This window comes from Harpegnathos saltator, unplaced genomic scaffold (genome assembly GCF_003227715.2).
Source record: "Harpegnathos saltator strain DR-91 unplaced genomic scaffold, Hsal_v8.6 scaffold845, whole genome shotgun sequence".
Taxonomy (NCBI): Eukaryota; Metazoa; Arthropoda; class Insecta; order Hymenoptera; family Formicidae; genus Harpegnathos; species Harpegnathos saltator.
Window position 1 is genome coordinate 50,236 of NW_020230699.1, and position 27,282 is coordinate 77,517.

Here is a 27,282-nt window from a genome sequence, read left to right on the forward strand (position 1 = left end):
TACAAACAAGATGGTTATTAGAGTCCGGAACTGTTACACTGGCATAATACACCTCGCACGAGATTTCATCGTACAGTCATATGACCGATAAATCACTATCCTACGGGTCTTACATATTTTATCGTACGCAAATTGAGCGCGTTTTTGAACGTTGATCCGCGGTGGTTTATGTCAACGCGATGCTTCCGGACCCCAACCACAATTCTTCATATTTAGAAACTTTACCGACGTCTACCTTCAGGCAATTCGTGTTCCGTTCGTGAACAGGGAGAGGAACAGTTTTGCTCGTGACGAGAATAGTAAAAAAGCCCTGTCGAAGACAAACTGAGATACACAAGGAAGACAGTGACTCTCCTCAGCCTAAACGTAAACCTCAAATGATCGTGATTTAGCGAAGAACATAGTCGAGATGGAAGATGACATAGTGTTTTTTATACGATTGTTGTACCTGGTTGTATCAGAACGTTTCTGCTCGCTGTATAAATCTCGGACGGAGAGAGAGAGAGAGAGAGAGAGAGAGAATCCGATGTGTATTTCGTTTCGGAAATGTGCAAAGAAGTACGCCCTTAGGATTTCTTTATATTTGTACATTTCATACAGAGTAAGGAGAGAAAAAAAAAGGAAAAAAGAAACTGATAATACTGACAATAAACAGAAGGATATTAAATGAAAGGATTGTTTATAGATTCTAAGATATATAAAATATACATAGAAATTAAGTATCAGCCTCACATGATCGGTTAGAAAGTTCATTCTTATAAGATCTCAGTCGACGACGATTAATTTGACTTCGCATTGATTCGCAAACGACGTGTTCAATGTGCGCTGTTATTCTTGAATCGCTATATTTATCATATACAAATGAGTATTAAAAACAATTCTATTACCAATTCATACGATATCTTCTGGCATCGACATTGATGGCACATTCTAGCGCCATTTAAGTCCTTATATATTTTATATATACAAACGCTTTATATACACATCACGTACATGTTCACGTGCGGTAGACCGAGAGTAAAAAGGCACCGTATTTCGCATCGTAGTCAATTCTGAATGTCCTGCAGTCTCTAAATTTTTGCACTTGTCTACATATATCTAAGGTGCTTGAGAAAAAGCATTGGAACTCAATAGAAAAATATTCCTCATCAAGAGCGAGACAGCAATACTCATGAGCAAATGACAAGATGCACTAGTCCGCATCCGGGACGAGGAGATTGAGACTGTCGTCCTTCACCGCCGAGCCCAGGAACTTCTCCTCGGCACCGCGTATGGAGAGGGTCGCCGCGGCGATAACGGTCCGCTTCTCGTCCATCATCGCCGCCCTGGCCCAGCTGGAGCCGTTGCACCTACCGCAGGTGTGCGACGGCATACGGTACAGACTGACGGTTCTGTTGCCGCAGTCAGCGCACTTGAAGAACCTCTTAACGGCGTCGACCACGCGCAACGGATGCCGCTGCTCCTTGCACATGTCCGACGCCGAGAACGCTGTGTATTTACATGTCAAGCATGTCACGGCTTTGCAGTTGACCTTGAAGGTGTTCATCATCTTCTCCTCCATCCGCTCCTTCGCCTCCAGCTTGTCGAAGTACTTCTCCTTCTCCTCATCATACGACTTCTCAATCAGATCGGTGTGCGAGGACTTGACCGCCAACAACTCCTTGAACTTGTCGTTTACTTTCGCCCTCTTCGCGTCCCGTTCCTCTCGCTCATCGTTTTCTCGCTGACGCTTTACGCTCTTCTCTAGCTTTTCTTGCGAGCTCACGCGCACTTGATTCGGATTTTTCGCCGTGATCTTCCCGTGCTGCTGCACCCACTTGATCGCGTTCATCTTGGCAGAGCGAACTTGTTGCTTGGTCGGCTCTGAGAAATCTATCATACCCTGTTTACAACCTGTTCCCAGTCGTGGGTTCGAAGACAAGGAGGTTAATGAGATCTTTTTGTCCATCGGGTTGGTTTTAAGTTTGCTGGCTGTGAGATTGCTCCCCTTCGGTTGCACTGAAGGGCTGGAACACAGAACCGGCCCGTTGGTTGTCGACTGCATCATTACTTGTTTCGTGGGCTGCCAGCCTCTCAACTTGTTGAGTCGCTCATGGTCCAATCTGGATTGATTGCTCGTCAGCTCGACGGTCACCCCTTTTTTCTTAACGTCGGTGATGACCTTAGTTTTCTGTTCGTCCTTCGTCTTCTTGGTCTTCTCATTATTACCTGAAGTCGCTCCGGCCAACAACTCCAGACGTGCGCGGTCTTTCTCATACAGCTTCTCATTGCGTTTTGCCAACACCGGCACAAACGGTGCCATTCCGTTATAAGGTTTCCGCACATTTTGCTTGTTCATACGATTCAACGTGTCGTCAGTGAAGCCATATCCGGTATTGCTCGACCGCAAGTCTGCACGTCGTGAACACTTCTTGTATTCTTGCTTGACGTGGTAGATGCAGTACTCGCATCGGCTGGTATTCACTACTGCGGTGCACGCATCCCCGTTCTTCTTCACCGATTTGCATTTACCCATGTCCTTGGACCGACCGAGAATCATCATTTTTTGGGGATTATCAATCGACAGTGTCGCCTGATCGACGTTGTCTTTACTCTCGAGTACATTCGGGTTGAGGATACCTATGACATTGCCGGTGATAGTCTTCCACAATTGTTTGTACGCATTGCTGAACAAGAAGACAGTCACAGTCTTCAAGTCGTCGGACAAATCGCTTATTTTCCAGATGCAATAAGAGGAACCCTTTTGCGAAGTCTTCGTATCCGATTTGCTGATTAACACGCCGGCGATCACCCAGTCGTTGTGCACATTGTCGGAGACGATGTGGTTCTTTATTCTGGATATTGTTACAGCTATCTTGCCTTCCATGCGTTCTTTCAATTCGGCGGAGGATACGAGTGGACTAACAATTCTTATTCCAAAGAAGGGATCGCTGTACACGTCTTTTGATATTAAAATATTATTTTTGTCGCTTTTTATAATATTGTTAAAGTCAAAAGTTTTGTTACAATTTTTTTTTGTAAAAGTCTTATTATTATCAAGTGATAATTTTACTGGTTGTTCAGGTTTGAAATGTCCTTTCAACAACTGCTTTACATCACGTCCATAGTTGGAATATTTTTGCTCCTCGAAATAACGCCTGTCTTCATCATCTGAGGAGTCCAGCTTGTCGTCATGAATCTCACTGGAGACTTTTTCATTGGCTGGTTTATCCTCATTGTCTATATTATTAGCTATAGAATCTAAAAAACTAAACTGCAGTTCTGTTAATGTTCTCTTTGCTTCAGGTGGTTTTGGCTGTTCAGATTGCTTTAGCTGTTCAGGTTGTTCAAACTGTTCAGATTGCTCTGTCTCCTCAGTATCATTTGATATAAGATTATTTAAAATATCTAAATCAGTATCACTGTCTTCGTGCTCCATTTTTAAAATGCTGTAAGGAAGAACAATATCAGCTTTAGAAATGTTTGATAAAATTATATATCTATATACTTATATACTATGCAATATTTAATTTGATGCTACTGCATATATAGAAATATATAATGAGGAAATATGAAATATTTGTCAGTCTTGGTGCTGATAGTAGTTAAAAGAATGTATCTTATTAATATTATAATGGTATAAAAATTAAAGGATTTAGAAAGGAAAATTACAAACTCTCACATGCCTGTAAAAATAAAACAGTGTCAAATAAAGTTAACTGATTTAATAAATTGTTAAAATTCATGATAAGTTGCTTGGTACTAAATCTTATGAATTAAAATCACCCTCTAAATTCATCGCTATGACTTAGAAAACAGCAAGAATGCATGAACAAATACTGATTCCTTGAATGTGTCATTAATTAAATGGCATTCATAACAGATGATTAATACCTGACTTACCTAACCTTACCCAACTATTGTTTCTGTACGTCACGATGCAAGCAGCGCAATAAAAATATTATTCATCAGTATCATAGGAATCATTTATGCATATGTATTCCCTAGTCACAGATAATTTTATATTACTTGATACTTTTCACAGACAACACACGCAGTGACAACCACTTATATGGTGACGTACATCATGGGGACATACATTTACCCGCCAATTTTCAGTAGATGAAAGTAGAGGGGAGTCGTCTTCATTGTTGTCTTCATTGCACTTTCTGTGACTCGCTCCCTTTCTCTTTCTTCTCCTCCTCCACGTTTATTGTACTAAGTGCAGCAAGTGCTACAACCTTCCTTTCCAACGCGGTTTCCCGAGCTCGTCGCAAGCGTTTCTGAAACGGGTATGATTTACGGATTATTAAAGCGCTCAATTTCCAAGAAAATAAAAGAAATAAGAAGTTTTATTTGAAAATAATTATTTCTTTATCGATGATATATCATTAGAGATATAAACATGTCCGCGAGATGAGCACATTTAACTTGTAATGATATACAATTAACCTTTAATTTCATAACGTACTCTTGTCTAGATGCTTTGTAAATACATACACTTTTCGCATAAAAATAACAAATATTTCTGTACGAATCATGTCGGAGTACAGTTTTCTTTAATTGAGATTATCTTTTAACGACATGCTTTATTATTTCAATATTCAGTATAATTAGAATTATTTTGGATAAATTGTATATGTCTCTCTCTCTATATATATAAGTGGTTAGAAGAAATGAGCGCATCACTGTGATTGGCTGATTGACAATCGTACACTTCGATTCTCGCAATCGTCGTGTGCGGCTAAGTTCAGTTATGGAAGGGGAAACGACGCGCCGGCTTGTACGCGATAACCGCTCCGTGTTTTCCGCGTTTTTAGCTCGCCTTAGGCGAGTTTTGCGTACGAAGTATCATCGGGAGTGCCGAAAATGAGTGTTGCGCGTTCGTCGCATCAAAATATCGCTGAACAATCGTCGGGAGTGAATATCTCGCGACGAGAACTATCGGGCAAAATATCGTGTGTTCGCAGCGTTATTGCATTTGGAGGTTCAAATAGCCGTTCCGCCTCCGAGTCGTCGCGGACGAGACGTCCGAAATATCGTCGGAAGTACCGAAATCAAATATGTCGCGCAGAAAATGAAAATTTTAATGAAATATTGTCGAAAAATTACCGGTAATGAATATCGGTAGTATAGAACGAAGTATCGTACAATCGTAGCCGATCGTAGCGACATATCAGTTCGAGGTCCAAATCGCTGCGATTTGCTATTGCCACCGGGGACGAATCTCATACGCGAAGTATTGCCGAAAAAATCTACCGCGCGTTTTTGTAGTATAATATCGTGCTGTGCATCGTTGAGTAGTGAGGATCGAAAAGTGAATATCTTGGCGAATCACCGGGAGTCGAGTGAAGCTCATCGCGTTTGTGACAGTTCAGCGTTCAACGGCTGTTGTGTTATGCCTCAACTCAAAGCCGAAGGATGTCGGTAAGCATCGATAAAACAGAGACTACAATTGTAAGTCAGTATGTTTTTGATTCTCGCATTTTTAGTTTCTCGACTTTCGCGTATTCCTCGTGCGAATTTCTATCAGACACGAAGTTGTCGAATATTTGGAAAAAATATTTTGCCTGAAGATGAGTTAATGGAAAGACATTATATAAAATAAAATGGGTAGCATTGTTGCACTCTATTGTTTTGTGATAAATATAAATATCTGCGATATTTGCCAGTAATAGACATTCATGTTCACAATGAGATATCGATTTCCTTCAAGTGAGATTGTCTCAGGCATTGAAATACTATCAAAGACCGACGGAAGTTCGCGTGACTGATTCAATATTCGGACGATTAGTCTAAGATACAGTATTAATTTTATGATTTACTATTATCCCGCAATGTTTCACAGATGCGCATACGATCAGATCTGTCAGCGCATCTGTGCGATATCTGAATAGTAATAAATTGTAAAATTGACATACCGTGTTATAGAATCGCTCGAATATTTATATCGGGAAATTTAGATCGGTCGGTAATGTCAGCGCTCTTGAATTATCTCCTGACTGCCAAGCCTCACTGACAGTCACGAAAATGGAAAATAATAAATAAATATTCACTTATAATTACGATCGAGACCTAGAAATAAGAAAAATATCGGGAGAGATTGTAAATTTAGATTTCGATTTTCCTTGTAGATAGCTTTTTGGTTTTTGACAGTGAGTTAGTGTAACTTATGTACCACTTATGGAATATAAAGCCTATATTTTAGTTCTTTCGGTGCATAGTTTATAATTTTCAACGTTATCATTACATTCTGGGTGCTCGGAAATTTTCGCTCAGCCCTGGTCCGCATTGCAGCGTGCGCTAGTCGGCGCGTCATAAATGTTTGCTTCTAGGATTCGCACATGCGGCACGCGCGTCTCCGCACAATTCCCACCGATTTCCGGCTTACTGTTAAACGATGACAAAAAGAAAAATGGAATTGTGCCATAAAATATTCATACAGATCCGCGTGGCTTGTGCCACTTTCAAATCGAGTTCATTTAGTTCGGCTTAGCTCTATTTTGTCAGCTTGTTACACGCAACGCTCCAACGTTTGCATGTTATAAGTGAACCAAATACGACTATCAAAGAGCTAAAAAAGAAAGGTCGGTTATTCCGGTGACGAGGAATCAATAGTGCTTGAAATTAATTGTGTGGCATTTATAAAATTAGGAAATTTTATTCGTAGCATTATCACGGCTGTGAGTGAGTTTTTAGTCGCGATTCTTCTTTCAACCCAAGCAAAATTTAGTGGACTGATCATGTACGTATATATGCACGTGTGTATATATATATACGTGTGGTTTTAGTGCAATTAATCTGGCCTACATAAGGCGCATGCAATTTATACGGAATGAAATGGGCATAATCCCATTTCTTTTGAACGGTGAAATCGCGTTATTTCTTTTTTATTGCCACCGCCTACATTTCGCAAATTAGCACAGTCGATGCGCTTCTGCAATATGTACGAGTCGTACATCGAAACATAATAATTTAATTTATTCCTGACCAGATACAATACTTAACGCTTCATTAATAATTAATGAATATACGGCTCATTTCATTACGCATGTTTTGGTAGAGTTTCGTCGGGGATAGAGTTACTAATGCTTTGTTAACAGCTTAATTACATATCGCTTTAATTCTTCTTGTGGGCATATAATTATTATCGCGGCAATTCGCCGAGCTCTTACCCCGACGGAAGGGAAACCGGCAATCTCTGGCGATCATTGTTCCCGAGTTATTACTCGCGATAAATTATTTGCGCCCCGCGGTAGTCGCCAAATCGTCGCACGATCTCTGATTCATCGTAGTCGTCGCCGTCGTCGCCGACGACGGCGATGCGCATAATAGCGCAATTTTCTATGGTCTAACGCGACATAATCGAGGATGTACTATTCTGTAGGGGACGTTACAGAAAGATCCGACCCTAAATTCGCCGCTGTATCTCTCGACAAAAGATCCGCAAAGCCGTTTCTTTATTCTTCGAATAACCAAACGAAGCTTTACCGAACGAATTTTACCAGCCAGAATATTGAAAAGTGTCGGACAAGCGCACTTAAAGCGCCGGAAAACTCTACTTTTCATCCGAACAAATTCTCTTTCTTTTCGGGATACTAATCTGCAGTGTTTATCCTTGCGGTATGCCTGTTAATAAATATTGAAAGGTAACGAACGCGCGCGACACACAGACACACTGGTGTTTTTTAACCGTATACATTCGTCTCTGAGCGTTAACGCGAAGCTGTCACAGTGACAGATTTCTGATCCGACGCGTCATGCTCGCTCTTCTTTGAACAGTCAATAAATGACAAATCTCCATGTGTGCGTGTCGTTCGAAAATCCTGATAATCCAGTCACGTGTTAAGGCCATCAAGTCGATTCGCATAAAAGGTACAACCATCGCTGTATTATTTGCAAATTCCCCGATACGAAACCGTCCGTTTCGCGAGGAGGACTTTTAAAAAGGAAAATCGCAAGCAATTCGTTCTATCTGCGATAGATCTGCGATAGTTCCAAAAACACGCTAGATCATCGTGCATGTGTATGACTCATCGCGAAAGCGTCGAAAGCTCGAGAGATCGCGCAGATCAACTCATTGCCTCACGTGAATCTTGAGGTGGGTGGGAGGAGAAAGAGGGCGGAAGAATAGTCATTTCGTTCGTGACGCGGGGTCGACAACGCTCGCGCTTACAAAGTCGCGTCGCCGTCGTTATTTATATACACACCGGTTAACGATTTTCGCGGCCGAGAGGTGGTCGAGCTTCCCACAAGCACGGAAATCGACCGGTCTCCTTATGAAATATTCAGACTGGATGTTGCAGTCGGACTAACTCAAGCAGTCAGTTTGCACTCGGGCGACTCTCTCAAGCTGCGGACGAGGAAGCGTGAGTCTGTCCAAGAAGGAGGTCCGGGGAATAGAGAAGAAGCAGGAAGGGAGGATTGTATCGAAAATACAATCTGGAAACGTTTAATCGGAAATCCCCCACGAGTCTCTGCATTAACCTTTCGCAACGACGACATAATTTCCGCATACGGATCGATATTACACACATACACGCGTCGTTTTTAACTTGGAGTCGACCTCGGGGGGTCAGTTTGCGGGTGATAATGTAACCCGCCGTCATTTTCGCCGAACTTCTCCAAAAATAGAGCCGATCAGACGATTTCTTCTTTTGCTGTTTCTTAAAAATAAATGTCTTAATTAATGACCGAGTCAACTCGTCGTAAAATGAACGGAATAATAAATTAATAAATTAATTATTTGAAGCTAAATAGACATAAAGCTGATTTTGTCGCGAAGCTTGAACATTTGCACTCTCAATAATTGCGTTATATTTTCCTCACTTGTGGAAATACTTCAATTTATTTATATCTTTTGAAATTACTGAAAGATTATTTAGTAATAAGAGGCTTTAATTTTGGAAAACATTGAGGTACAATAGTACGGAGATGTGACAGACAGATATTTGATATTAACCACCAATTTCTGAAATGTCTGCGAGCAAGTGTAATTTTCAGAAATTGGGTCAATCACTTTGCTTTTCTATTATTACGAACGCGTGCATAGATTCAAGGCATTAAATCCAAACGAGTCAAACGAATAATTATTTCAACAGTAATATCGACAGCTGCGATTTTACAATAATACATTATTTCAATCGGCTTTTTGCATTAATTGAAATTGCGCTTCGACAAAAATATAAACGCAGGAATATATAATATGAATACACGTAGGATGTCTATTGAATTTTTACGGGATCTCCTTCATGCGGAGTCATCAAGGATCAAATACTTTTTCTTTCTCTCTTTAGTTCGAGTGTGAGTAAACGAGTTATGTGAAAGTAGCCGTCGTTTTAATCCTTACGAGATACTTTCTATCGTGTTACGCGAATGAATAGTGGATAAATATTTCCTGCGCGCGGTGTGTAGTTATCGTCTAACTACATTGCACTTGTGTATAGAGCTTACATTTAATGAAATTATACTCGTTCCCAGACATCCTTGATCGCGTTTGAATCCACTTAAGGTTCCCATGACTTTCAATAATCTTTGATTTATCGTATTCCGCGTGTGTGCGCGAGAAAATGGAAGCGCATGTGAGTTTCGCTCATATACTCTCATCATTTTTGTCGCACAACAGACAATCAGAGATCGCCGAGATCTCACAAAACAGATCTTATTCAAATGTTATATAAAAAGGATGCATTGTAGAAATCTACGTACATTGTGTGTAAACGACATATTCTCACACGATTAGAGGATCGAAAGCGGGCGAGATCGAACGGAGCGACACACAATGTAGAAAAATAAGTTCTTATCGGACATATAATATTTAGTCTCGATATGCAGTTTGTATGTGCATTTACACACGCATAGTTCTTCGCGGACATGAAAATTTCACGCGGGAATCGCGCTAAAGTTTTGCTTAAGGTACAACACACACATACACACACATACGAAACTTTTCTCGACTTTGGAACGATAGGTTGCGGATCTAGCCCCTCGTGAAATAATAAAACGCGCGGCGCGATATAGTTTCGCTCAAGGATAGAGAAATAATTGCGCGTGGCGAATAAATAATTCCGCGTATTTTCGTCGATCGGGCCGGCGGCGGCGGTGTGGGTGTGCCTCGATGCACACCGACGTTACTGCTTGGTGCCCTGTGGTACCGTCGGTCGATTCGAGCAATAAACCATCAATAATACAGTCCACTCGCGCTGCGCCACGGTTTAACGTGTATCTCGTATACGCGCGGCACGCAAACGTTGCCGCTTTACATGTCTCTGGATAGTAATAGCCTCGCGACTCGACAATTTTTCCCCGTGACTGCATCGCGCCGTTCCTCGCGATGTTTTATAGAAATTCAGTCGATCCGCATGCAAACGGCAGAAACGAATTTTATCGCGCGATTGTGCCGGAAACGATATCATTGGCAGGCGAGCGCGTGTCATTTTATTCGAAAAGTCCTGGCCCTATCAGATCGATATGTCGAGTGTCACGAAGGTGGAGAGAACGACGGAGAAAGCGAAAATTTCAACTCGCGAGAAAAGGGGGATCGCTGAATCTCTCTCTCTCTCTCTCTCTCTCTCTCTCTCTCTCTCAGCGAATTATTCGCGACGCGAGAACGTCTCGCCTTTTCTTCCCTCGTGCCTGCCATGTTCTTCCCCCCTGCCGAAAAATCTCACGAATCCTTGTTGTTTCAATGCTCTGTCTCATTCGCGTGCAATCAGCAAAACTTTGTTATTCATTCACATTGATTCCGAAGTCCGAGATGCTAACATGACGAAGCCGCGAATTAAAGAGAATGTCCAATTACAATCAACTTTGAAAATCATTTCACAAGTCACACAGAAAGAGTAGTTTTTTTTTTAGATATTTCATCTGTCCCAACGCGAAATATAATTCCGACATTATCGTTTGAGACAGTCCCCATGAGAGGTGGAATTAATTAAAAAACGATGCGTGCTATTTTTTCAACTTCGTCCGCCGACCTCGCCGAGCTCGCGCTCGCACTCGCGCTCGCGCTCTCTCGTCGTTGGCGCACGACAGACGCGATATATTTGTCATTTTCTCGCGTAAGCCATTAAAAAAGTGGAAAATATTATTCCGCGGACAGCCGGCAGCGGGATTTGTTTTTTCTCGACTTTCGCGACGGACGCGTTGTTCATCCGCCGTGCAACGGGACGCCGTCGCGTCGCCATGCCATAATTCAGGAACTAGTTGGAACAAAAGCGGAGCTCACGTATCGTCCATCTGCCCCCCTTCGCCCTTCCTTTCCCCCGTCTCCTTGTCTCTCAGCGGTCTTGTTTCGGAATCATCCGCGACACAGCCGTGGGCATCTTCCACCTGCTAATCTCGAGGAAAGCTGCACGTTCCGAGCGGCTTCCACCTGTTAGTCACGGGGGAAAGCGTGTAGTCATGGAGTTCCTTGTTGCAGAGCGGAGCTGCACGCGCGCGTTGCAGCGCTCTTCCTCTCGTGTCATCTGCGCTGTCTCTTTATCGGAGAAAGAGAGCGAGCGAGGGGGAAGGAGAAAGAGAGACAGGCAGATGGATAGACAGTAGGAACGAGCGAAAGAGGCCACACGGCGCGAGTGCATAACGCCGCGGCGGCGGCGGTTCGGAAGAAAGTACGCCGTTACCTTCGACGCATCGTTGCACCTCGCGATTCGCTCCTCCGAGCAACGGACGCGAGCTGCAATCTTCCTTTCGCGCGCGAGCGGCTCCGCGCGAGTCTTCCGCGATCCCCAGCGAACTCGCTGGCCGCGCGCGGATTTTTCCGAGATTGCGGGGTAAACAGTCGCGATCGCTCGTCCCGGTCCACGGTGAAGGATTACGAAGAGCTACGTCGGTTATTTGCAGTTGAAACGCATTGTTTATTGTCGCAGTTTGAATTAATTAATTTAATAGAATGAGAACACACCTTGGCGATTTGCAACTTCCGATGTTTTGTATTTCGACGCGCGCGCGTCTCTCTCTCTCTCTCTCTCTCTCGTGAACCTTTCGTATTACCCTTTGTTTTCCGTCGACACAACGGACGCGCCGCGTCGGCTATCTCTAGCGCTGCGCATCGCTACTTCGCTTTTTACGACGAGCTCGATGAAGGGATTTCCCTCCGGGTTATTCTCCCTTGACCTCTTTGTTGCAACTCATTTTAATATTGCGCAACTTCAATAATTATGGCTATTATAATAACAGCGGCGGATGCGGGCGAAAACGCGCTGCGCGTTCGCGTCGTTTGCTGTTACCGTGCGAAAACTTCCGACGAGATCTATTTCTCTCGGTGTGGAGAAACGCCAGATAAGTTACCCGCGATATTTCCAAGATGTGATTTATACATAATATATTTCTAAGCACACCGATTTATAATTTAGAGATAGAGGACATTGCTGCAGCAATCACCTTGCGTATTACCTGGAATTTATGTTATTTCGCGAGTGACTGAAAATAACAGCACACATTCCCGATATAATTCTCTCATCGTTTTCATCTTCAACGATTAAGTTTTTTATTCGCGAGAAGCGTGCAAAAATACAGGTACATCTCGCGGCAATTAAAACATTTCCGTGTAAGCAGGATATTTAATCGTCTTGGATAACCTTTTGAAACTACTACATCCTTCGTGTCGCATGCGAAGGGATATCGATCCGCAGAAATTAAATCTAGATGGAAGCCGGTAAAAATTTAATTCGCCTGTCTCAAATTAAATTCGACGAGTTCACGCGCACATTTCGAGCCGCGATTCCCTTCTCTCATATTATACATAATAAAACAATAGCCTGGCATCATTGATATTCCTCCGTATCGATACAAACGTGATCTCTATTCGAAACACAGCAATGCGTCGTCACGCGCGACAGTTCGATCCCGAACATTTCCATCGCGCGCGCTTTTTATTACTCGCGACCGTCGCGTCGTAACCCCGTTCGCGAGGTAGCAGACGCCACCCCCGCTCACCCCCAAGACTCGAAATCCCCCAAAGCAACGACTATCCTCCCTTCCTCGAAGGTGATCCTTGAGAGCACGTGCGGAGACCTCGACGCACCCCGATACCCCTCCCCCAACAGACCTCCCCAACGCGTTTCACCCCTTGCTACGGCGGTCATCCCTTCGTCTCTCCCTTCGCGGCGAGTGCACAGCTCCGTTTTCCCGTCACCTTTTCCGCGGCGAGTCGCGGCAACGCGAGGAGGGAGCCGTCGTCGGCGCTCCTCTTTCCCTCCAAGCGTGCGCCTCTCGCTTCTGCGGCCCTTCCGCCGCCTGGTGCGCGCGGGCGCGCGACCTGCTCCTCAGCGCTTCGTCGTGAGCGCTCGATCCAACGTGTGCCTCTCTTCCTCCTCTGCCCCTTCTCCTTCTCCCGCTCAGCTATCGTTTTTCTCGTCGTCGTCGTCGTCGTCGTCGTCGTTGTCCTCTTCCTCCTCTTCCCTTTCTCCTCTTCCTCCTCTTTCTCTTCCTCCTCCTCCTCCTCCTCCTTCACCACCGCCACCTCTTCCTCCTCCACCAGCCACCCACTCATCTATCCCGACCCAGTGGCCCGCGGGCCACCTCCACCTCACCCTCGCGGCGCGGCGACCCCGCGCACCCGTCTCACCGTCGTCGCGCTCGTTCATGCTCAGTCAGTCTGTCGGCAACCTGCGTACCAGTCGTGTCGCAGCGCTCTCGTTAACAAAATTCTTAATTATTATTACACAATCTTTACTTGCCTTGACAACACTCGTTCGGTCGGTGGTGTGTTCATTCTCGTTTCCGATTAACGCGCGCGTTTTTTCCTTTCTCTCTCTCTCTCTCTCTCTCTCTCTCTCTCTCTCTCTCTCTCTCTCTCTCTCGCCGTCCCGTCTCTACCATCTCCTCCCTCGGAAAACACCTTTCCGCTCTCTCGATATCGTCGTTTACTGCATACATATATACAGACAGACAGATACACATACATACACACATATATATATATATATATAATATATATACATACACGCGCGATCCATTTCGCTCACCGAAAGAAAACCACCGCCGCGCAACACACGTTCCGCGCTCGCGCTCGCGCATGAAACTCGCCACGAAGAACCGCGGCCCTACACGCGCACCACACGGGGTGCACCGGCTAGCAGAGTGACAGAGAGAGAGAGATACAAAGAGGGAGAGTTCAAGCTGTCGACAGAGCAAGAAAGAAAAAGAGAGAAGAAGAGAGAGAATTACGTCAAAAGCAAGAATCTGTCATCCGTGCGACCTCACGCAACCAACGCAGGGTGTCTACGAGTGCCGCAGGTTATCCTTCTCCAGCCAAGCAACCTGGTGCGTGGCGCATCGAACCCTCGGTGCGCAACTTCGTCGTCGTCGTCGTCGGTTCCATCGTCGCCCGAGCGCACGACCGCGCGAGCGCGCTCACGCAGTGAAGCCGTTACCAGGCGAAACGTCATCGGCACGTTTGCTACACCCGGTGCATGGGTGGATTAATGTTGAGCGGTAGATGAAACATCGCGTCGAAAGAGAAACGTCATCGTCGCCGCCGCCGTCGTCGTCAACGTCGTCGTCGTCGTCCTCGCCGCCGATCGTGTTCACCGAGTGCTGCCCTGCTCCTCCTCCGCGGCCACGCTGGTGTATCGATTGCTCTAAAATAGACGCGTGGGAACAACACCTGCAGGCCAGGCGTACACGTACACACATGCCGCTCGCAGGCGCATAAACGCGCAACAGACCACACACGCTCGTGCCCTCCACGTTTCGCGTATACACGTATATGCACACGTACGTACACATATATACACACACACACACACACACACATATATACACGGCTCGCTCGCTCTCTCCCTCTGTCTCCCCCTTCCCTCTGTCTTTCTCTCTCCGTTTCGCCGTTACGCTGCCACGACTCCCTTGCAGCGGCGTGTGACAGGTGCAACGTCGGCGACGTCGTCGTAGGGTGGCCGGAGGTGGCGCTGGCGGACGAGCCGGTGGCGAAGAGCCGCAGCAGGAAGCGGAAGAAGAAGTGAATCGACTCCGGGCGAGAGTACGCCAAGAGGAAGAAGAAGAGGAGGAAGAGGAGGAAGAAGAATAAGAGCAAGAGGAAGAGACATCGAGGAAGAAGCAAGCGGAAGGGGCGCAGAAAGAGGAAGAAGAAAGGGAGAAGCCAGCCAGGAGGGAGAGAGAAGAAAGATCGGGTCAGGGAAGGAGAGGAGGCGTGGAGGAGAAGCAAGAGCAGGAGGAGAAGGAGGAAGCGGCGGCGGCGGCGGCGAAGGAGGAGGAGGAGGAGGAGGAGGAGGAGGCCGAGGCCCCCGTGTTTCTTGCGAAGGGAAGGTTATTTTCCAGTGATACGTCCTGGAGGCGCCCGTCGTCTTCGCCGGTACAACCATAACGCCGCCCGCTTTAAAACGACCGAGACGGGACACGGTGGATTCATCGCCGCCACCCGCTCGTACCGCAGCCCCCGGCAACCCCGGACCGTCCGGCAAACTTGCCTGCATAATGGACGCGCCGCTATCGCAGAGCATGGACTCCGTCAACACGGTGGCCACCGGCGAAGACGAGGTAGGTGTTCTAAAGTGTACACACCAAGGCGATGCGCAGCGTCGTCGCAGCGCCGCCGGCCCTACCGTGCACACGATGGCCGAAGGGGTGGAATCCACCCCCTCTGACGCACTCTCTCCGTCCCTGTCTCTCTCCCCTCCCTTCTTCTCGACTCTCTGCCCCCTCACTCCGCCGCTCTCAACCCCGCTCTCGTCGTTGTGTAGCCCTGAACCACCGATTCGCGTTTTTTTCCGCGAGAGACCATAAGTGTCTCCTCCTCTTTCACCGCCCGCCCTTACTTCTTTCGCGATCTCTCTCGTCGTGTCGTTTTCTTCTCTTTTCTCCTTCTTTCCGCCCCGAGGAGCTTACACCGTCCACCCCAACCCTTCTTCGAGCCCCTCTCCTCGCACTCGTGTATTATCGCCATATTGGTCGGCTTCTCCATCCCCCTTGCTCGCAGCACCCGCGCCGCCGTGTGTGTACACGCTCTGTCTCCGTCGCTCGTTCCGGTGCTCGCGCGTCATAGCGCGCGCAAGCGCGTACTCGGGTCACGCAGGCTGCTGACACGCGCGTACCACACCGCACCGCGTGTAGAACGCCGCTCATTAATGGCATATCCGATGCGAGCTGGATGCAACGTGTACGCTCGAAATGGCCTAATGACGGCCGCGGCGTGGCGCGGCGCGGCGCGGCGCGGTGCAGTAGCGAGCAGTAGGGCAATTTCGTGGTAAACAACCGTGAGTCTCTTTGAGAGACGAACGCGAGCTCTGCGGGCCACATATTATAATATTCACCGCAAACAACGCTCCCGCGATAACGCGCCGTGCGCGTACCACAACAATCTTGATCCGATATTACGCAACCTTTCGCGAGTCACTCGATCGTGCGAATCGCTCGGAGCGATTCTCTCGGAGAGATCGCAACTAGCGACCGATAATGAACCATCCGGAGAAACGCGTCGCGCCGTGTCGCGTTCGTGTCGGTGCATCGCTGCGATCTTAATAATTATTCATTTTTAAGTTATTACAGCGAAGATATCTCGTCTTTTAGCGAGAAAGAGAGAGAGAGAGAGAGAGAGAGAGAGAGAGAGAGAGAGAGAGAGAGAGAGAGAGAGAGAGAGAGAGAGAGGGAAAAGACCAGTGACGTGGGCATTTAGGAATGAAACGGAATTAACGTGCCGATGTATATCGGGCGTGTTTTGCAAAATCGATTGCGAAACGGAGAAGCGTGAAGTTCGCAATTATATGTAATTTCGCTGCTCATTATGTCCAATACAGGCGCGATGTATGTGAATATGTACGTACGTGTATGCAACAGCAACAGCGCGTTCATCGACGTTCTTTGTTCTCGCCGGTGATTAACCGTAACTATATAATCTTGCGCAATTTTTCGCGATTGCTCGTGACGTAGCCTTTGTGGAGCGGGCAGCTGGCGTGACGCAACTGTTTGGAGTTGAAACAGTTGTAGCGACGCAGCTTTGCACGCTAGCCCGCTCGCTCCTTCGCGGAGAGCTGAGACTCGAAACAAATCGCATCTTTAATTTATGATACGCCTTTAGCGTCGCCGTTACCGATCACTTCTGAGACTGAGTTGCGCGCGATGAACGGGGGAAGGTTGGACGTCGGGAAGGGGGAGGTGACGTCGGGTATTATTACATGGGGTTATACCGCGAGCCAGCACGCGCGCGCGAACTTTGTTTTACATTAATTTTCTAACGGTCGCGGTAAAGTTTCCATACTCTTATATACAGTTATATACAGGGCGCGCGCGCGCGCGCGTAATACAATGTCGAGACATCGGGAAAGCAAGCGAAGTTCTTTCGCAAAGAAATACGGACGCGAAAGAAAGTCTCGCGAAAGGTGTAGTTACGACGTATTAAATTTTTCACGAGCTCGGCATTCGCCGAGAATCTTTGATCCTTTTAATGTTTCACGATATACAAGTCCGGCCTGAAAGCAAATTGAATCTTTGTCGTGGCCTTCCCGGAAAATGACTCGCCGGGCCGTGTGCCGAAGGGAAGGAAGAAGAAGAAGAAAATCTACTCGGAATTAATATTCGCATTGAGAAGTTCTACAGAGACGCCGAGAGTACAAGCTTCTGCGTACAGTACAATGAAACGGCGCGAAGTGAAACGTACGGGCGTGCATTGTTTCGAGTAAATGATTAATTTCGAAATGAAAGCGACAGCAAAAATCCCTTCAAGAGTATTTGAGATCTACCCAATTGCTGAGATATGACAGTTTCTAATCCGCAGGTTTGTCGTGGCGCACGTGTCTGCACGAGAAAGAAACTCGTTTCGCGCAACTGATTTCTATTGTTCGGGGGGAGGGGGGGGGGGGAACGAGATAAAAACTTTAGGTTGTAGAAGCAGAATGACTTTGGTGGATGTCTATGCAGTCAATTGTTCTCCGTTATCTTAAGCTGAGCTTTAACGCAACCTCGAACGTTCAGACAAATATATTCGGCCGTGATAACGAAAGATATCGTCTCTCGTCACCGAGTTTTCGTCTGCTCTCCGCAACTCCTCAGTTGTACAAATTGAGATCTTTTTATCCATGCGTCACATTTGGGAATTCTTGTGCGATAAAATGCTAAAGCTAAAAAATTATCGAACCTCCGTAATTTATATTATTCTTAGATTCAAACATCCCGACCATCACCATCGGGGGTAAACAGATTTACAAAATTACTGAATCCACTTTGCCGTCGCCGGTAACAATTCCTCTTATCGATCGCACAAACAATGACGCGACAGACGTCGCGAGTGTGGTAGCGAAAAATTATCCGCGACTAATTCGACAAGAAGCCCGCAAAAAGAGGCTCGAAACAGAGGAGCTCGGGAGGATTAAAATTTCGACAACCCTCGACGAGCTCAGTCCTGGCGCTTCGACAAACGATAGCGGCGCGCAGCAGCAACGTTGCGCAGCAACGTACCGTTCGTCTTTCTTCCTCTCTCTCTCTCTCTCTCTCTCTCTCTCTCTCTCTCGCGCGCGCGCGCGCGAACTCTCCCTCTTTCTCTCACAGCGGAAGGCGGGAATTCGATCGCACGCCTGCTACGACAGTGTATACCTACCTCGCAGGTGACTCGTTTTCACCGGCGCGCTCGATCGCCTGCCTGCTTGCCTGCCTGCTTGCCTGCTTGCTTGTCCGTCCATCCGTCCGTTCGCTCGCCTGCTCGCCTGGCTCGCCAGGCTGGCTTCCTTCCTCGCCAGGCACAGGCACAGGCACAGGCACAGGCACAGGCACAGGCAGGCGGCCACCTGAAAGAGTGACGCCGCCACGCCACACCACACCACGTTCGCTATTGATTTTTCCGCGACTGTGCGAGGGCCACCGAGGGCCCGCCAGCGCACCACGCTATGTCACATCATACGGAAGGTGGATTACGCTTCGTGACGGCAACGTGGGTGCTCGAGACGCGTGTATGCTCGCTGTATGTGTGTATGTGTGTGCGTGCACGTGTGCGGTACGTGTGTACGTACGTGCGCGGATACGCGGATGCGCGCGCGTATGTTGTACGTGGGCGACGACATACGCGCGCAGATGATTTGACTTAGGTCGCACAGCATACCGGGTGGCGACCTCGACGAAGCGTAACCGACCGGGTCTGTCTGCCTGCCTGCCCGCCAGCCAGCCTGCCTGCCTGCCTTCCGTTGTTACCCGGACGGTCAATCGATTTACATGTTTATGAGACGGGGCAAATCCTCGCGGGGGTAACCGCTGGCTGTTCCACGTGGTTGGCTGGGCTTTTGGGAAACGCTGAATTCCGTGGCTATTCTTCCTACAGGCGGGAAAAGCGGAAATTCGCGGCGGTCTCGGACGAGCCTGCGAATTTTTGAGCGCGCACGTGCGCGCGCGAGCTCGGAGTTGTCTGTGCGGAGGTAAAAATACAACGTCGTTCCTTCTCCGTTGGGACAGGATAGGTTCTTCTTACTCCTCCACGCCGCACCGCTCGATTAATCCTTCTTCTACTTACCGATTCAATTACGGACGGGTATTTACCTTCGGTGATAAATTCCTGTCCGTTCTTTACTGTCCGTCGCCCACATTGTGGCTGATTTGCCGCGAGTTATCCGCGAGCGGGCACGACGTATCGTGTGATTTACGAGAGGGAAATATCGTTTCCTCGACTTTACGTGTACCTACGGGTGTGTACGGATTACGGTATCAGATAGTAAGATAGTTACCTTTCACTTTTGGATCCCTCGATCAACCGACGTGGATTTTTTCCTCGGCGAAAATTATCGCTCGCGATTTCCTCGCTCTAATGTTAGTTACCTGGAATATTACGAATGTATTACGTTGTCATTTCGAATATTAAACATTTCGAACATTAAATATTTTTAATGCTGAATATTATATGTCGTTAAATGTTAAATATCTTCGTGGCTAAATTCCATGTTATAAGTTTGAATAGAACTTGAGATTCTACTTGAGGAATAGGCATTCTCGCGCGGTTAAATTTCTGAAGAGCTGTTTATTCTCCGGCTTTCCCGATTCGAGGAGATTATTGATTTCTTTCACGACGCTCTGACTCCAACTTGACCGAGACATTCGTAAATGAGAGCTGTCGCGTAGGTAAGTTTGGGACACCCGATATACGGAAGTAGACGTGAATTATATACGCAATCTCCATGAGGACCTACATATCAGTTTCAATCGATGCAAGCAAAGTGGTCGGAAAATGAAAAACGGAAATGGATATTGCACCTGATCGCTAATACGGAAATGTGCATGTGTGGGTATGCATCGTGTTTCGACGTAAGAACAAATAAAGCTAATGGCGACCGAGTTTCCTAGTCGAGCAACGAGAGTTCTCGATCGATCGATCGTTTCTTCCTTCCTTCCGAGACGGATAGACGACAGCGTAGATATCCGTCTGCGCGAGGAAATAAGAATTTTCCTCGCCACAACTTTTCGATGACAACGAAAATCCCGTCTCGCCGCTCTTTGATGTTTCAAAGTTCAAAGCGAATTTTTTGTTATAGGACACACATACACATATTATTCGAATATATTTAGGAATGTTTGATTCTTTAAAATATATTAAAATCTATTAAAATATCTTCTCTCCACAGCTAAAAGTTATTAATTGATTATATAAACAACATGTTATATTTTACCGAAAGTTTAACGTATCAATTAAAGCTAGATGATGTAATATTTGGATAATATTGCCTGAATCTTTTTCATCGCAATGTAAAGTAATCAAACGGGATGCGCGTCTCGTGAGTCTTGAATTTTCATCAAAAATTTCTGCCGAAGTTACAGGGAGAAAAAAAAACGAAATTATTCCATGGCGTGACATTTGCGCAAGTCGCGCGTTACGGTATCGTGAAAATTGCGCAAATGGTCGCGATAGTGACGGCGAGACAGAGAGTCGGAAAAGCGATAAGTGAATACTTGTTCGAGCGATTTCGGTGTATGCGCGCGCTCGTGTTCGCGCAAGTTATGTCGCGGAAAATTTCATTCAAGCAGTCTCCCCGGATGACGACGCGCGTTCGCGCCGCTCGACGAGTTCGTGATTATGACGAGGAAACGCTTTCACGCTTCTCCCCTGCTAATCCCGACAATGAAATTCGCGAACAGGTTACGGCTTTTAATGCGGACGCCGATGTCCCGCGAGAGGCGACGTCATGATCCGCAATAAACTTCAAACGAAATTGTTACGGTTTGCGTATGTGTGTACGTAAGTACGGCGCAACGATCGCCGCTAATTGGCTTCGTCGGTAACAGCGATACCGGAATGTTACAATATTGTAAATTGGCGAAATATATATATATATATATATATATATACGTTGCTTTTACTCAGTTGTTCCGATTGCACTACAAAGAAATCACGTTTTATTATTATTATTTTTTTACACGACCGAGTTGCACAACCGAGTTGGTTTCGCGACGCCGTCGTGGATCTCTGTGTCGAACGTAATCGATCAGTCGCGCTCTACTCGGTAATTCGTAAATTCGCGGACCTCTGCGAATTTCCACCCTCGAATGCATGAATTCTACGAACTGATCACGAACGTCAGAGAGATTCGCGGACATACAGGGTGTTTCAAAATAAATGGGCTGACTATACGTAGTTGTATTCTTCTCATCAAGACAAGAAAAGAAAAACAAGCATGTTTCTACAAACATAATCAATTAAGATGTCAATGTCGAGTCAAGATTAAGAGAATTAATTTCGACGTTCACAAAATACATACGATATTTATCTAAATAAATTTCCAAGTAAAAAGAAAGAAAATTAAAGAAGATGGCAATTTTCTTGTTTGTCCTTATGAGAAGAATATAAGCACTACAGCACGGATCGCCCTTTTTGAAACAGCTTGTACATCCTAATCAAATTATAACTGTACTCCCTGTATAACCTTGTCAAATTATAACTCGCGGATTCTCGGGATTATCTGCAGTCTCAGTTCTGATTTCTTCGTGCTGTAATTTCCGTAACTGCCGTTCTACCTGCCCCGTCTATATTCCGTAGATCACGATACGTCTTCCAAGTAGAGATATAAGTGGGAAGTTCGCGTTTCGGCAATAATGACATTTTATCCCATGCACATTAACACGCGAATAACTTGTAGCACGAGCGGCCTGTGTGCATAGCGTGAAGAATTGTTTTGAAAGCTCTGCCATATTTAAAGCAGAGAATGGAGTTTCTATATTCACAATTGTGCATCAATTGTGCACCGCGTGTGCCTCAACATACATTTTGCCATATTTGCCTATACTATTTATCACACTTATATCTGCATTTATTACACTCATTTACCTTTAATATTATCCTTAAAATTTAACCATATATTTCTTCATGCGCTTGAAAAGTATTGATCAGCACGTGAGACGAATAATGCTTTCTCCCTTAAAAAGGGTAAAAGGAAAAAGAAACGCTTGCATAGCTTGTTTCTTGCGATTCCTAATTTCCCGCACACGTACACGCGCAAGATCGCAAATCGCGCGAGTAATTCTAGTTACAATGTTAAGGCACATGTGCTGACGTCTGGCTCACACTCGTTCACGAGACGGCTTTTTCATACACATTCTTTCCAAGTTGGGAGCGCGTGAAACGGTCGCACTTGTGCTCGCTACTTGAAAACCAGCGCAACTGCAAACGGAAACACGCGGCAATGCGCGTCTCTCACGTCGGTATTTCAGCGCGCCTTTCCGCGCGTCTTTCGCCACGTTCGTCCGCGCTCGCGAGCTTCTCGATCGACGAGAGATCACACGGCTGTAGGTGTGCTCGCTGAAGCTCGATCTCGCGCTTCAGGGGGACAAATCGCGGGGCGGGCGAACCGCAACGAGCACTCGACATAATCGCGCTGATTTATGCGCGTATGCACCCGCCGCGTATGCCACGTCGGGGCGAGAGGTGGCGCAGTGGCGCGTGCAGAAATCCCACAAAGATATTTCGAATTCGCTGGGCAAACGGCGGCGATCGCGTCGCACCGCACCGCGCACCGCATCGCGCGGCGTTATCCTTCCCGCTGGATCCTTCCGGCCAGGGAGTTCGCATTATCCGTTAACCTTCATCGATGTGTGCAGGTGCATGCATAAAGAGCAGCGCGCTGGCTGGGCGGGCGGCCACCGGTCGACCCCCTTCGTTTCTCTCGCTCTCGTGCCCTTCTTTCTGCCCGCTCGAGAAGCGGAAAGCGAATGGTGAATTGGATGCTCTCTCGGTCTCTGTGCGAGAGTTGCACGCTAATGCATTCGCATGAGACCGAAATCCCGGCCCGGAGACGAAAGCGGGTTGAATGCATGCGTGCGTTGTTGCGACTACGGCGAGGAATCGCTCGGAATTGCGGTATATACGAAAATACGTGGAAAGGACAGGGAAGCGTGATAAGCGCGGCGCGGGTGCGACAGCGGAAACTTTATGACGGAATTATTCTGATTTTACCGGTTATTTTGTGCGCGAGACTGCGCGCGCGTGTGTGTGTGTGTGTGTGTGTGTGTGCTGTGTGTGTATATGTAAGTGCGCGCATGTATCTGTGCGGTGTATAGGCGCCTGAGTACGCGTTGCTTTCACTCGCGGGACGCATCGACGGAAATTCTTAACGCGGTGAAGGTACGGTGTGCACGCGTCGGACGTGCACTTCGCCGAGAATGCAACCGATTAAAGGGTCCCTTGAGTGTTACGACGCGCGGGAACACGTGAGAGTACCTGGCTTGATTAACGTAAAAACGTAATAATGTTCTGGGAGCCGCGGAGAGTAAGCTGTGCTTCTGTAAGCTCGTGGACTTTCTAATTATCTCGTTAATTTTTTTATGCGCAACTCGATATAAATCCACTTCGCGCAGACCTTTCTAATTAATGCGCAGGCTCTAGTGAGATTCGGATATTGCATTTTATACAGATGTATATAGTTTATTTGTTCTCGTGTAATTTATTTTCCGTTGTTTGCTTCAGTCCAACGTGGAACGTCCGAAGAGAGGATTATTGATCTTTGTTTCTATGATATGCGTTCGTGTGTCACATCGCACTGTGTAAAATTACCTTTTCGAAAAAGAGATAAAAAGGGACGCCAAGTTTACGCGCTTTTCCATCCGAGTGAAATGATACACGGGAAAATCATCGTTATAACGTGGGAAAGGAACGTTTTCCAAAAATCGTTAGTAGTTACATGAATTTCTAACAAAAAGTATATTACATAGTTAGACCAAGTAGAAACAATTTCTGCCAAAAGAGCAATATTGGAAATTGCACCCACTGGAGATGAAAAGAATCATTATTGGAAATGATATTTTGTGCACAAACATCAAATTTCTGTGACGCGTCCGTATTGTGTCGTATTCAGGGCAGAGTCGTTTTCACCGGGCGTTTAAGTCGCGTCTGGTCGCGTTGTGTATCTCGATACGTAATCGCGATAAACTTCTCCACTGTGTCGTTCTACATTCGCAGGAGCCGGCTTAACGCGAAGAGGAAACTTCGCGCCACGACGGCAACGGCTTTCGCGCTGATTCGTTTATCGACTCTCGATAATTCCGCGATTGAATCGCGTTGGCCGCGCGCTAGGAAGCCGGTAGCCGCGCGAGACTGTATCACAATTAGAAAGTAGAACTCGATCTCTCGTCGCTGACCGTCATGGGAGAAACTGATACAGAAAGTGGATGCACCGCAAAAACGCGCGCGCGGCTTTAAAGAGACTCTCGCTTCTCTCGCGGCTGGGATTTTCCTGCGTGATTCTTGACCTACCACGGGAGAAAAAATCTCAATTCGTGCAACTGAATAGAGACTGGACGAAAAAAACTCGTGACTCAGAGAAGTCGTATCTCTCTGTTAACACCATCGAAAACGTTCGTCTGAAAATTCGGCTACTGTAAAACTCGGCTGAAATAACTGAGGAACGATTGGTGGACATAATTGGTGGAGATTTTGTGAAAATGGTTTGAAAATATTTTCTTCTTTAATACAATTTGGGTATCCGGAAAAGTATGCGAGCTATTTCGAAGCCGCGTGTATATTCTCGCAATTTGGAAGAAGTGAGGCACTTTCCTGAAAGATCGCAATACCAAAATCCGAACATACCGAGATGATTATTTTTTCGTAACATAATTAAGTCTTTCGATTTCGAATTTTTTATCATCCTTAGATCATGAAATTCTTTACACTCTAAAATATGAGATATCAACATTTTATTTAGCATAATTGTAACGTGCGCATTCCGAGGTCCGTTTTGTAGGTCTGAGACCGCAAGTCGCGGGCTAACTCTGTGAATCGTTATTCTGCACACTCACGTACGCAAGCGTTGCTTCTTCTCGCGATCTGGAGGGTAGAATTCATAACTCGTGGGAACCCGTGGAAACGGCATACGATACTTAGGAACATTTTTTACCCAATTCATCTTGCCGCGTAAAAAGAGTACGCTGACGGTCGCGGAAAGGCGATTCACCGCTTTTAACGCGCTCGGAAATCCTGAAATCTTCGGACCGTTACAAGAGAAAGAAAAAAAGAGAGAGAGAGAGAGAGAGAGAGAAAATAGCAGCTGTTACCGCGCGATTCGAGCAATCGATCATCGCGACTAGGCGGGTAAATAAAGGCAAAAAGCGATCTATCGATGGTGGTCCATCGCCATCGATGTTTCTCTTTCTCTCTCTTCCTCATTGGAGAATGCCGGAATGCCGGAAGCGGGATGTTTGGCAGTCACGAGTCGGCAGGAAGTCGTCGCACGTCGGCGAATAATCCTCTTTCCTTGACCGCTCTTCTTCCTGGTGATAGGATTTGTCCGCTAGAACGTGTCGGCGGTAAGGAAACCCTTTTACCTCCTTTTTTCTCTTCTCTCTCTCTCTCTCTCTCTCTCTCTTCCTCTCCTCCGCCTTGTCCTCCCCGCTGAATCGATTCGCTGCGAAGCCGGTGTATGACGGCGACACGATACCGCGGGATCGACGATCGTCGAGCCAAACGACAAAAGAAGCCATCTTCCGTTCGCCCTTCGTGAAATTGTCTGCGTCAAAATACGTGGAGATGTCTGACAAACGACACTTCGTTCTAAACAGTAATAGCAGTCACGCTCGATCGAGAGGAAATATCAACCAACAATTAAACTCGTTTGAGTCATAGTAATTTTCAGCGACAATCATTGATTGTTGTTCTAGCAAAAGGTAGCGGCAGAATATGCTTATGAGATTAAAACTCTCTCTAACACTGCGAAAACATTTGTTATAACAAGTAAATGGTCAAAATTCTGCGCAAGTCAAAAGTTTCTGCAGAGAAAAGGAAAAAATTTTTTCTTGGGAGCCTGCAGACATCTTCATTGTTACAATCTTCATTGTTACAAGTATTGTTGTAGAGAATATTAAACACTTTTCTTCCCTTCAGCGTGAAAGACTCGTCGGCGAGAGGTGTTCTTAAATTCGTGGATTTCGATTCTCCGATTTAAATCCCAAATTCCGATTGAACAACGGTCAATGTTAAGCACACGATGCGCGTATAATGAAAATGAAATTTATTTCAGCGTGCACCAGTCCGAAAATTCGCGCAACCTACATTGAATCTGCGCTCGACGAACAAGTGCGCGCGAGAAATATACGGTAAAATTGGAATAATTACCGGTGATCGGTCGAACGCGACGGGGCGCATGGTCCGCGATAAATAACAAATGAAAAAGTGAAACCGATACGAAACGTCGATTGGCGTGCACCGTCCGTGTGTGCGTACGTCTTCATGAAAACACGAAAAACCGATTATAAATATTAGAAGCGCCGCTTTTATTATTCGATAATACGGCGTCTATGTATATAGCGATTTATCGTGTTTAATAAGCGTCGTCTGCATCGCCGAACTGTACGCCTACCGTTATAAACCTCCCCTCTCCTCTTGGTGCATAATTTATTATTGTGCTAACGTAAATATACACGTGTGCATGAAATATAAACATATCGCGATAACATCGATTACGAGTCTGGAAATATGAGGATTCTGGAAATATATTTCGACGGCGAGATTGGACGTCGCTTCGTCTCCGTTATACCTCGTGATTTACCAAATATTCATTTAATCCCAAGAACATACCTTTCCCTCTTAATTTTCTCACCAGCTTTATACACATTTTTCCACACATTCGGCGTTGATATTTCGTGATCGTGTCCGATTCTGAAATGTATTCGTCTCATTTACGGAAAATATAATTTACGGATATCGTGAAAATAGTTGCTCCTCTCTCACTTCGCCGGCCGTCGCGTTCAGCGCAAAATGCGATTAGTAGTCTGTTTTCTGCATTAATATTAATCAATTGGATGATATCGCGCACCGATGGTTAACAACGCGACAATTTCGATGATGTTGGAGATATTTCGGAATTGTCGCGAGTGCAACAGCCTCGT

General features: G+C 46.2%; 2 protein-coding genes across 6 annotated transcripts in view; one reads left to right on the forward strand and one right to left on the reverse strand.

Annotated features, from left to right (window-relative positions):
- Positions 1-159: 159 nt before the first annotated feature.
- Positions 160-4,274, reverse strand: Mcm10 (minichromosome maintenance 10 homolog). 2 transcript variants are annotated; one of them, XM_011145169.3, is made up of 2 exons: positions 4,085-4,274; positions 160-3,428 (listed from the first exon to the last, which is right to left on the reverse strand). In XM_011145169.3, the coding sequence occupies exons 1-2, from the start codon at positions 4,138-4,140 to the stop codon at positions 1,193-1,195; spliced, it is 2,292 nt and encodes a 763-aa protein (XP_011143471.1). In that variant the 5' UTR covers positions 4,141-4,274; the 3' UTR covers positions 160-1,192. The 2 variants fall into 2 exon arrangements, with proteins under 2 accessions (XP_011143471.1, XP_011143472.1); XM_011145170.3 differs by lacking the exon at positions 4,085-4,274 and adding an exon at positions 3,883-4,074.
- A 10,914-nt stretch (positions 4,275-15,188) lies between these two features.
- Positions 15,189-27,282, forward strand: part of LOC105185566 (protein couch potato) — a 113,618-nt gene continuing 101,524 nt past the window's right edge. For all 4 annotated transcript variants that reach the window (XM_025307333.1, XM_011145171.3, XM_025307334.1 and 1 more), the window contains exon 1: positions 15,189-15,480. In XM_025307333.1, the coding sequence (XP_025163118.1) occupies positions 15,418-15,480 (63 nt within the window). In that variant the 5' untranslated portion in view covers positions 15,189-15,417. The remainder of the gene's footprint in view (positions 15,481-27,282) is intronic.